Source organism: Carassius auratus, chromosome 36 (assembly GCF_003368295.1).
Source record: "Carassius auratus strain Wakin chromosome 36, ASM336829v1, whole genome shotgun sequence".
Lineage (NCBI taxonomy): Eukaryota > Metazoa > Chordata > Actinopteri > Cypriniformes > Cyprinidae > Carassius > Carassius auratus.
In genome coordinates this window covers 18,753,883-18,765,632 of record NC_039278.1, presented here as the reverse complement: position 1 = coordinate 18,765,632, position 11,750 = coordinate 18,753,883, and the positions used below count along the sequence as shown (strand labels likewise).

The window sequence follows — 11,750 nt, the reverse complement described above, 5'->3', positions numbered from 1 at the left end:
TTTTAAAAATAAATAAAAATATTATTATATAGTAATATAATAGTAATAGTAATAATAATAATAATAATAATAATAATAATAATAATAATAATAATATATCCATTAAACGTTAAGGGATTGTTTTACTTATTTGTATACAGGATTCAAATAGCGGGTGCGTTTAAAATTAAAATAACTCTCTCCAAAACACACGGTGGCAGGACAACATGATGAATCCTGAGCCTCAGCCGTAAGCGAATTGGTGGATTTACTATGGCGAAGACTGAGCTCATTCATTTTCTTTTCATCGAGCTGACGTCAACTCGCCGAGTTCTTGAAGCGCTTGCTGGCGAAAATTATTTAATATTCCATCGTCAGTCTTTTGACAAATCAGATTGGCGTGCTGACCGAACGTCACGTTGCGTGATTAATATTCATGAGAAGGCCATCGCCGTAGTAGGATGGAATCGGTGGGATGGTATTGGGGTCACTGTGAATATGGCGGCTGCCTTGGAAAATGAATTGGAAGTAGATAACGAAGATTATTATTCTCTGCTCAATGTCAGGAGAGAGGTAAAGTGGATATTTTTCTATGAGGAGCATAATTAATCTGCATTGTCGAGTGAATGAAGACAAATGTAATTTCTCTTATTAGGTGATACTGTCCTGTATGAGAGATTCAATCAGCTGTCATGGCATACTATTACGTGCCTTTTGCATTGGACTCGTAACGAACTCGTTGATCGGACGTTGCATGCTTTGACAGCTTCCTAGCAGTATTTGTGAAGTGTCACGTTAAATTTTGATCAGCCATTCTGGGTGATGTTTATTAATATTTTGCATGTATGTCTGTAAAAATGCGCATGACTAGAGCTTATCCCAGAAGCCAATATTAACCTTTAAAAAGCAGTACTTACTATTAACCCAATAAACACAGGTTAAATAAAACCGTTTAAAATGTTTAATTTATTAAATGACCCCTACCAACCTAAAAAAAATAATAATAATAAATAAATAAATAACTTTTAGTATTTACAAAGAGCCTCAAACTCTGAGGATGTAACATAAATGTTGGTGTTTAAGTTTAAATGCAAAAACACAGGACAGCCAATCGGGAAGCCTGTTATTAAGGTCTGGCTGATCCAATTAATTTAAATATTCAGATTATGTTGACTCTGCTTGCTTGATAATATGACATCCACCCATCAGTGTTTACATCTGTCATACACTATTTATCTATTTTATGGTGCACAGGCTACTCAAGAGGAGTTGAAGTCGTCGTACAGGCGTCTTTGTATGCTGTACCACCCTGACAAACACAGAGACCCTGAGCTAAAGAAGCAGGCTGAACAACTCTTCACCTACGTACACCAGGCATATGAGGGTACTATTATAACTGTCCCTAGGACTAATAGGACAATTTTAAATGTACAGATTAAATCTAAAAATAGGCAAGGGTTTATGTAGCTCTTCCATACAAGAAAATTCATAGTTACCACACATAAAAAAAAAAAAAAACATGCAGATTTGGAATAACATGAGGGTGAATGTTTGTAATTTTTGGATAAAGTGTTGGTCTAATTTAATTTGATTAATTTAACTTAAAAGGGTTGTGATAGATAATTAACAAAAACACAGAATACCGACTTAGAGCCATATGTGTCATATATTTTGTAGTATAAATAATGCAAGAAGTGTGTTCACAATAACAATTCTATCAAGAAGAACTGCACTTCAAATAAAGCAGCCAAGACATCAAAACCCTGAAAACTAATTTGCCACACTGCAAAAAATGCCTTATCTTACTTAGTACTTTTGTCTGGCTTCTAGTCAAAATATCTTACAATTCTTAAATCAAGATACTTTTACTAGATAAGCCAAATGACTTAAGATATTTAGTCTTGTTTTCAAGGGGAAAAACTAAATTAAGTGCACTGGCAGATAATTTTATTCCCCTTGAAAACAAGACTAAATATCTTAAGTCATTTGGCTTATCTAGTAAAAGTATCTTTAGAATTGTAAGATATTTTGACTAGAAACCAGACAAAAATACCAGGATAAGCCATTTTTTGCAGTGCACTGGTTTCCTCAAGATTTTTACTGTATCCCAATTTGCATACTTGTGCTGTGCCCTAAAACTAAGTACTGTTTTTGTGGAGAACAAGTACATACTTTTGAGTATGTAGCAGAATAGTAGGCAAGCTTTGGATATACTACTTTCAGCATAACTGTCTGTGCATCCGAAATCACATACTACTGTCTGAATATTTGATTGTTTGTAATAACTATCCACATAAGAATGTTTTGGGGTGTGAGTGTGTGCAGTCAGAAATTTATGTTTACCACAGACATTATTTTACTTATGAAAAAAATTAAAATAAATTTTGAGGGAACCCATGGAGTCTCTCTATACCTGAATGATGAACTTAATTAAGTGTGCGATGCCTTTAACAGTCGGAAAAATGACTGTCTGAAATGTTACACAATAGAGAGTAAAGTTCCTAGTGCATAGTATATAATGTGTCATTGAAATATAATTGTGTAATTTGTTAGTCCAATTATATATATTTTTTATTTGACTTTCATTATCTGACCTCTGCTCAGTTCTCAGTGACCCACAATCCCGAGCCATATATGACATATTTGGGAAAAAAGGCCTAGAGGTAGAGGGTTGGGAGGTTAGTTTTGATTCTCCACATTTATTATAACAAATATTTGTTTTACATTGTTTTGCTGATGTGCATGTGATACTAATGTCACGTCTGCTTGCTTGATCCCTGATATCTTTAGGTGGGTGGAGAAGAAAAGGACCCCTGCAGAGATCAGGGAGGAATATGAAACGTTTACAGAGGGAGAGAGATGAGAGGAGACTCCAGCAGAGAACAAACCCTAAGGTGGACATTTCGGACCAGAATGACATTGGGAGATAATGACAAAACTAAAATGCAGTAAGTTTAAATTGCTGAGATTGATTGTTGAGAAACTGAACATTTGAGGAAAGCTTCTTGATTGGTTTTTCGGTCTTCTCTTTTGATGCCTGCATATCTGGTTGCACGTTGTAATTTATAAAGGAAAGTTTTGTAACACAGGGTCTATAAAAAGTCTGAAATTAATTTTGATTCAATTTATATTCATAATATTAAATCCATAAAAAATTTAATGGTATAAACAAAATGTTAATTGATTATCTTTTTTTTTTTTTTTGTGGACAAACAGGAATCATGATACAGTCTAATTTGATTATTAGCAGCACTGTATGTTTAAAGATAAAACATGACACTGGTACAGATACTACATGCTTACGGCTTTAAAACACAATTTTTGAGCAGTGATTTTTTATGATTAACTGGTGATGAAAAAAAGTACTGCAGGAATGATATATTTTTGTAGACCAAAACCAATGAGTTTTGTAGACCAAAACCAATGAGTAAATGAGTTTTAGCTCGTCCTGTTCCATGGTCATTGTTTTTATATTTTTATTTATTTTCTGATTGGGTTTTTGGATATATTCCTAAAATAACTTCTGTTAACGTAAGCTCAGGATATTTTTGTTTTATTCTGCGACATCAAATACCCAATCACCTTGTGTTTTTCTTTTTTTTCTGTGCGTGTTATTTTTTGCCTTGATAAAGGAGGTTGCTTAAAAGAGGCTGAGTTGGACTTCAGAGACTGTCTGGGACATTAGACATCACGATGATTTGCTCAACAGGAAAACTCATACATACTAGTCCACTTTCACAGCCTCATTGTTTTACATTTTTGCTATTTAAAGCTGCAGTAGGTAACTTTTGTAAAAATATGTTTTTTACGTATTTGTTAAACCTGTCATTATGTCCTGACAGTAGAATATGAGACAGATAATCTGTGAAAAAAATCAAGCTCCTCTGGCTCCTCCCAGTGCTCCTATTGCCATTTGCAGAAAGTCATCCGCTCCCGGTAAGAAACAACCAATCAGAGCTGCGGTCCGTAACTTTGTTTCTGTTCAAAATGTAGAAAAATTTATATAATACGCGAGTACACCATGAATCCATTTTCCAAACCGTGTTTTTAGCTTGTCCTGAATCATTAGGGTACATCTATAATAAGTGTTTATGTTTATACCTTTGTGATTCTTCATAGACATAAACAGAGAGAAGTAGTTCTGGCTACAATGTTCTTCTGCGAGACGCAAACAGTTCTGTTTATTAACCGCTAGAGCGTCAAAAGTTACCTACCGCAGCTTTAACTCTTCTAACTCAAACTTTAAGGATTATTTTACTTTTTTTTTTTTTTAAATAAAGTTGCTGAATAGTGGTGATGTTGAAGTCACGTGACTATGATGTATTACTGTAGTGATTACATTTAGTCTTAGTGGTCATAAGCTTATTGTCTGCAATAATCTAAACGCCAATGGGAAAATTCTGTTGGGGTTCCAGGATGGCCTTCAAAAATATACCACTGCAGGGTTTGTCCTATATGGAAGTACAGTCTTAATTTTAAAAGTGGCGGTCTGGAAAATGTGTCAAATTTAATATAAAAACACAGCAGAAACCCTGTAACATCAAATTTTTTATGTCACAGAGTTGGTCTAAATGGTGTTTGACTCGCTTTTTTCCTGTTTTTATTCAGGGGACAATAAGTGTTGGCATAGATGCGACAGACCTTTTCGACCGATATGAGGAAGACTTTGAGGATGTACCAGGAGGAGGTTTTCCCCATATTGAGATCAACAGGATGCACATTTCCCAATCCATCGAGGTCAGAATGTACAATTACAAATCTTCCTTATGGAAGCCCGTTTCCGTCATTGAATAAAATATAAAATCCTTTTTCCTCGCAATTTCGAGTTTACATCCTGCAATTTCTTTCTCAGAATTGTGATATATATACACTCGGAGTTCTGAGTTATGAAGTCAGAATTATGGAATATAAACTTAAAATAATTTTTTTCTTCAGAACTGGACTTTATAACTTGTAATTGTGGGAAAATTTTTAATTTCGAGATCTAAAATTGCAATTGTGACTTCATTCTGACTTTTCTCAGAATTGCAAGATTATAAACTCACAATCTCAAGAAAAAAAGTCAATTTACAGTTTATGTCACGCAATTTACACAAAGTCAGAATTGTGATTTTGTCTGCTTCCATACTCCCTTGTGCTCTGTAATCATGCATGTTTATGTTTGTCAGGCACCCTTAACCACTTCAGATACCGCTGTCCTCTCTGGATCTCTGTCTACACATGATGGCAATGGGGGAGGAAATATAAATCTTTGTGTGCGGCGTGTGACTTCAGCAAGAGGCTGGGGAGAGGTGAGACCCTTTCCAACACTCTTCAGGTTTTTTTTTTGGTCTAGTTCTAAAGTCCTAGTTTGTTTGTGTGTCTTAAGCTGGAGTTTGGTGCAGGGGACATTAGAGGACCTTTATTTGGGATGAAAGTGTTCCGTAACGTTACTGCACGCTGGTAGGTGTCTGTCTGTGTGTGATGAGGCTGATTTGTGTTTCTCATTTCTGTAAATTTACTTTCAGTTTTGTATCACATAGCTTTGTGACTGCCCAATGGGGTTTGCAGTTCTCCTCGCGTGGCGTACGGCCCAGTGCCACTACAATGATGGCCCGCCACCTGGACCAGAACACTATGGGCTACCTGCAGTGGCGCTGGGGAAGCCCATCTGCCATGACCACCAGCATAGTCAGGGACACCAAAACAAGCCACTTCACCCTGGCCTTGCAGGTGAAGCCTGTGCAGACAACGAAACAAAATTGATGCATTAAAAAAAATGCAATCCATCTGTTCTTATTCCTGATCCTCAGCTGGTCGTTCCTCACTCCTACCTGATGATGAGCTATCAGTACAAATTCCAGGATGAAGACCAGACTAAGGTCAAAGGGTCCATTAAGTATGTATTTTACCTACAGCGTACAATAGAGACGGGCAATCTACATTATATAGATTACAGTTCAAAGTGTGTTAGATTATAAATCTCTTATGCTCAAGGCTGCTTTAATTTGATCAAAACTAGAGTAAAAATAGTAATATTGTGAAGTTATTACAATTTTAAAATGTTTTGTAAAAAAAAAAAAAAATCTGTTTAAATATTTGAATATAATTTATTACTGTATGTAATCAATTATTTAATGTAATTTATTTCTGTGATCAAAGCTGAATTTGCAGCATCATTCCTCCAGTCTTCAGTGTCACATGATCTTCAGAAATCATTCTAATATGCTGATTTGCTGCTCAAGAAACATTTCTTATTGTTATTACTAATGTTGAAAATATATATTTATAATGGTAGGACCATCATTTTTGGCAAGTGCATTCATGTTTAAACCAAGAAAATAGTAAAAATCTGTACACTGTTTTTCAGTAAATTATAAGCAACATGTAATCATTTTATCTCTGTGACCAATAAAATATAATACAAAATATTAAGAATATCTACATTTCTATATATACACACATTTTTTTTTTTTTACAAAACATTTAGAATCATGTAAAATACAACACACACTTTTGAATGGTTGTGTGATCCAACTGTTAAATGTGTTGAAACAGGCAAGTGTTTTGAAACTTGAAACTGAAAAGTACTTTAAAATCATTGCAAAGTTTATTATGCTTAAAAAAAAAAAATTGTAAATATCAATTGTATTGCTCAGCCTCAGCCCTAGTTTTATAGCGGTAAAAAGTTCTTACCCTGACTGCTCGTTGTTTTTGTATTTAACAGGACTGGGTTCTTTGGCACCTTGGTTGAATATGGTGCAGAGCGTAAGATTAGTCGCCACAGTGTTGTGGCCGCAACTGTCAGCATTGGTGTACCCCAAGGAGTCTCCCTCAAAATCAGGTTAGCACTGACTTGAGCTTAACCACAATAAGCAACCCGGGCTGTTCATGGGTGGTCTATTTATGATGCTTATTTTCTTCTCTCTACAGGTTGAACAGAGCCAGTCAAACCTACCTCTTCCCTATTCACTTAACCGACCAGATTTTACCCAGTGCTGTGTTTTATGCCACTGTGGGCCCGCTGGCCATCTACTTAGCTGTCCAGAAACTTATTATTATGCCTTACGTACGAGCCCAGAAGGAACAGTGAGTTATTATCCATAATTAGAGGCTCTAAAACCGCCCATTTTGCTGAAACCCATCTTTACATTACCTCAGTTTCTTTGATGAGGGGCCCTGATTGTTTGGTTGTTTATAGGGAGTTGGAGAAACAGAAGGAGGTTTCTGCTTCAGAAATTACTCGCAGGAAGCAAGAGGCTGAAGCTGCTGTGAGTAAAATAAAATGCATAGACAACAATGACTATCTCTCTCTTACCAATGCAAACAACCATTTATCAGGGTAGATGTGTTGTTTTCTTGCGTTACTGTTTCTTTGGTTTTCAGGTTTTGCTGATGCAAGAGTCAGTGAAGAGAATTATCGATGCTGAGGAATCTAAAATGGGTTTGTGAAATGCAGATGCACTTCTTTGTTTGCTTTTTTTATACGTTCAGATACAACTAAAGCTTTTTCAACAGCATCTGTGATATACTGGCAATTATCACAGAAAGTCATTTCCATTTATTTTTAAAAACGAACAAAAATGGCTTCTTACACAGTAATTAAAAGTACATGTATTGTATATAAATAAGTAAAGCTATACAACTTTAAATATAAATTGAAGCACTTTTCTCAAACTCATTGGTCAGTAAGTAAAGGAACCATGTTGGGATATAACGATTAACCGTGAGCCGGTTGAAAATTGATTCAGACCGTTGAGATGCTAAACAAATCAAGATTAATTTAGGGGTAGGAGTTTATATGAATGTATGTCTGAAGCGAACTTACTGGCTTTAGAAAAGTTTAGATGTTATTTTTATATTGGTATTTTTCTTCTTGCCTCTGTATAATCCATATTAAAGTTCATAAGTGCAGCGCTGCTTAGTTTACAGCAGAAACCAAGGAAACGATCGAAAGCGCCACCTGCTGGCAGAGAGCGAATCTGTGTCTCGTTCAGCTCGTCTGCTATTTAATGCAGATATTTTTATGTAAAGTTTCACAAAACTTAAGTCAAACCATTCTGTTTTTGCATAATTTTTTTTAATTATGCAATCTAATTTAAATAAAAAAAGGATCATGTTGCACGTATGCAGCATTTTGCAGCAGTGGTTGCCTCTAATTTTTAAATGGAAAGAGCACAGACAAAGCCTTATGCTGTGTACACACCAAAAGATAATCAGGCTGTTTTTGGGCTGATTTCCCCCCTTCCGACAGTCCTAGCTATGGCCCGATTATCTTGATGCATCTACAGATTATTTTATCAGATTTTCTCTTGGTGTGAGGTGTGTGTTTTGAGTGTCCGAACCCGATCGGATGAACGTCGGAGCCACCCCAAATCACAAATCGTTGATATTCAACACGTTTAATATTTACTATCAGACATCCTTATGTGTGGGGGGAACCCCAAGGACAAACGCACGCACGCTCTGGAGATTATCACGTGAAACGAAAAAATATTCAGTCAGAAAGCGAGATGATCACGTTTCATGATCACAATTATTTAAAGTTTATTTAATAAAGCAATTTCAAAGAGAATTTTCCAAGAGAGAAAGAAAAAAAAAAAAAACCTCTGTGTAATTTTGTGACCTCTAGCTCACTCTGTAACTTGTACAGACCATGAGATTTTGCAAGATTTCCTGGGTTCAGTCGAGACTCTGGTTGAAAATCTGTTTGTGTGTGGCCTGGTGTCTTTATCACATCATTGCACACCACATACTATTTATCCTCATGTTTGTGGTCTAATCACATTAAGAAAATCTTGTAAGATGTAAAAAATCTTTTGGTGTGTACCAAACATTAGTTTTTGAATAAGAAGAGATTAATTTTATTTCTGTTACTTATTTGATTTGAGGTTGTTTTAACATTTTTTTTTAACAAATTTTGTTATTTACATTTAGCAGACACTTTTATCCAACAATAGAAGCAATCAAAATCAACAAAAGCGCAGTAATTTGCAAGTGCTGTATTAGTATATATTATTAGTTCCATTTCAATTTCACAAGGAAGTGTACAGTATTTTATGCAAGCAATAATAAAAGGACACATTTAATTCATAATTTGACAAATAATCGTTAAGAAAAAAAAAGTTAATGATTCATGAATCAAATGAGTTGAGCGAATCGTTAAATCCCTAGATTCATGGTATTCTTACTGTTAAAAACCTCACGGATCAAAAAAAAAAAAAAAAAATGTTTGTTGTACATTTGATTTTAAATCCTCTGGACCACTTTTTGCTGTGGGTACATTACCGTGAACATTTTTTTTTTAGTTTTTGCAAATTGAGTGGAAACAATGGTGGTAGTCAGCATATACGGTTTAACATGGACTATTTCTTTAAGTGAACAATGTTTAATGTCATGTGATTCATGTGTTTTTATTCTAGGTCTCCTCATTTTAAATGCTTGGTATGGCAAATTTGTGTCCGACAATAGTCAGAAACGCGAGAGCGCAAAGGTCATTGATGTGACCGTCCCGCTCCAGTGCTTAGTGAAAGACTCCAAGCTCATTCTTACCGAAGCATCAAAGGTTAGACACGCAAACATCTACCAGTGCTTTACATCAATGAGCTGCTTAAACTCCTGCCAGGCGCTTTACATTCATTAGTTCTTTCTCATGTTAATCAGGCTGGCTTGCCAGGGTTTTATGACCCATGTGTCGGCGAGGAAAAGAGCCTAAAAATGCTGTACCAATTCAGAGGAGCCATACACCAAGTCTTATCCGGAGACACAGAGCCTCTTAAAATACCCAAACAATGTGAGTACTACTGAAACAAGCTGGGAATGTTGCTTGGCAAAAGATATCTTAAATATACGTGACCTGACATTTTATCCAACGCATCAGATTTTACTACCCGGGTTTATTGCGCATGCGCACATCAATATCGCGTCCTTTTTCTCATGCTAAACAACGATATTTAATGTATCTGCATTACTGTAAGGGTAGGTTTAGGGTTGGGGTAGGTGCAGACTTTAATAAAAAACGCAAACTAATTGGTAGAAAATAATATTTATTGTTGGTTTCCTGTAGCTGTATCCCTTCTAGCTACAACCGCGAATATAACACATAATTACTGTATTTGCAGTAGTGTAAGGGTAGGTTTAGGCTTGTGGTAGGTGTAGACGTTAATAAACCATAACTTTACATTAGCATTTTTTCGTTGTGGAATTGTACGACCTAATGTTTTAGTGAGAGGAAGGAAAATCTGAGAGCGTAGGACAAATCGACAGAACACAGGTTATATCCAATGAAGGGATGAAAATGGGACTGATGTACTCAATTTTATTAAACACTAGACAATACACTTATTGGCAATCAGAGCAGACAAATGTTCAATAAGTTCAATATTTAAAATTGACAACCTTCCAAAAAAAAAACAACAAAAAAAATACCTCACATTCTCCCGTTTAAACAGCCGATACACCAGGAGACTTTTCAGCTCACACCACACTAATGTTCTCCTGTTCATGTCTCACAACACATAAAGGGACATGTCACTTGCCACCTGATCCAAATAATTAGTGCCAATGATCAGGCCTTAAAGGTACACTTCCCATCTCAACCACCCTACCCCCTACGTATATTTAGAAATTTTGAAAAAAGGAAAAAAGAAAAATACTTTTTCCTCTGAAATACAATTTAAAATTTACTTTGGTACATAAAGGTTAAAATTAAATGTATTTTTCAAATCTATATATTTATTAACAACATTTTACATATGCAACATTTATTTTGCATATATATATATATATATATATATATATATATATATATATATATTTATTTTATGGGTTAAAATACAGTTGATTTAAAGATGATCTAAGGAAAGTCTGTTGTTGTTTTTACATTTTCATTCAGCTCATAGAATTGATTCGGAGACATAGGAGTCTACAACACTGGAAGAAAGAGCTCAATGGACATCAAAGGAACATAATGGACAGTCAGACATTAAGTGATCCGAAGGGCTGCTCCTCTACATTTCATGAAGTCACCCGTGTATCACCGTTGTGTTGTCTGTTTATCTCAAATCCTTGACATATATCGTCAATGGGTCGATCACGTCCTAACATCTCCTTAATATCTGGAGTCTTAACTGAGACTACCGATGAACCCCCAGAACCCATCCACAGCTTGGATAGCTGTCTGTTGTCAGGAGGTGAGAGGAGGTCAAATGTCATATCACTCCATCCATTAATCTTAAATGTTAAAGGGGTCCTATTATGCTCTTTTGCCAAATCCTGATTTTGATTTGGGGGTGTACTGTATTTGTGATGTCACAAATTCCAGAAAATATGGGTTGTAGTCCAAACGAGTTTTTTGTTGTAGGTTTTAAAAAGTGATTTCTGTGAAATAAAATATCTTCTTTTGAGGTGGAGTTTGAGCTTTGTAACTTTGCAGATCTTTTTCATACTCAAACAGCAACATTACAGACTAAATAAAGTTGAAAAAGTTAAAACGCATAACAGGACCCCATTAATACCGCAAATGGAAAGTATGGCAATAAAACTCCTTTAACAAAACTGTACTTGAAATGTATGGTTCAAAGTATGATGAAGGGCTGTACAAACGATGGTTTCATAAAATGTGCTGATACTGACAGATGTTTTTGTATGTTTGTACACTAGGCTTAAGAAAAGGGAAACTTATGCTCACACTGCCTCCAAAATCAATCCTGTAGAAGCTGCATTTAGTAGACCAGAGAATCATGATTTCATTTTCCTCCACGAGAAGTGTTATTTGGATAACACCTGTGTAT

At 35.5% G+C, this 11,750-nt stretch overlaps 1 protein-coding gene across 1 annotated transcript; it reads left to right on the top strand.

Moving 5' to 3' along the window:
- The first annotated feature begins 263 nt into the window (after nucleotides 1-263).
- On the top strand, nucleotides 264-11,361 carry LOC113055522 (dnaJ homolog subfamily C member 11). Its single transcript, XM_074559844.1, is given in 17 exon segments — nucleotides 264-552; nucleotides 1,234-1,363; nucleotides 2,584-2,659; nucleotides 2,773-2,818; nucleotides 2,820-2,873; nucleotides 4,588-4,716; nucleotides 5,148-5,270; nucleotides 5,348-5,421; nucleotides 5,502-5,691; nucleotides 5,772-5,857; nucleotides 6,686-6,802; nucleotides 6,892-7,047; nucleotides 7,160-7,229; nucleotides 7,345-7,402; nucleotides 9,381-9,523; nucleotides 9,622-9,751; nucleotides 10,853-11,361. Coding segments are annotated over 17 exon segments (1,683 nt in total). The 5' UTR covers nucleotides 264-477; the 3' UTR covers nucleotides 10,879-11,361.
- Nucleotides 11,362-11,750: the final 389 nt, after the last annotated feature.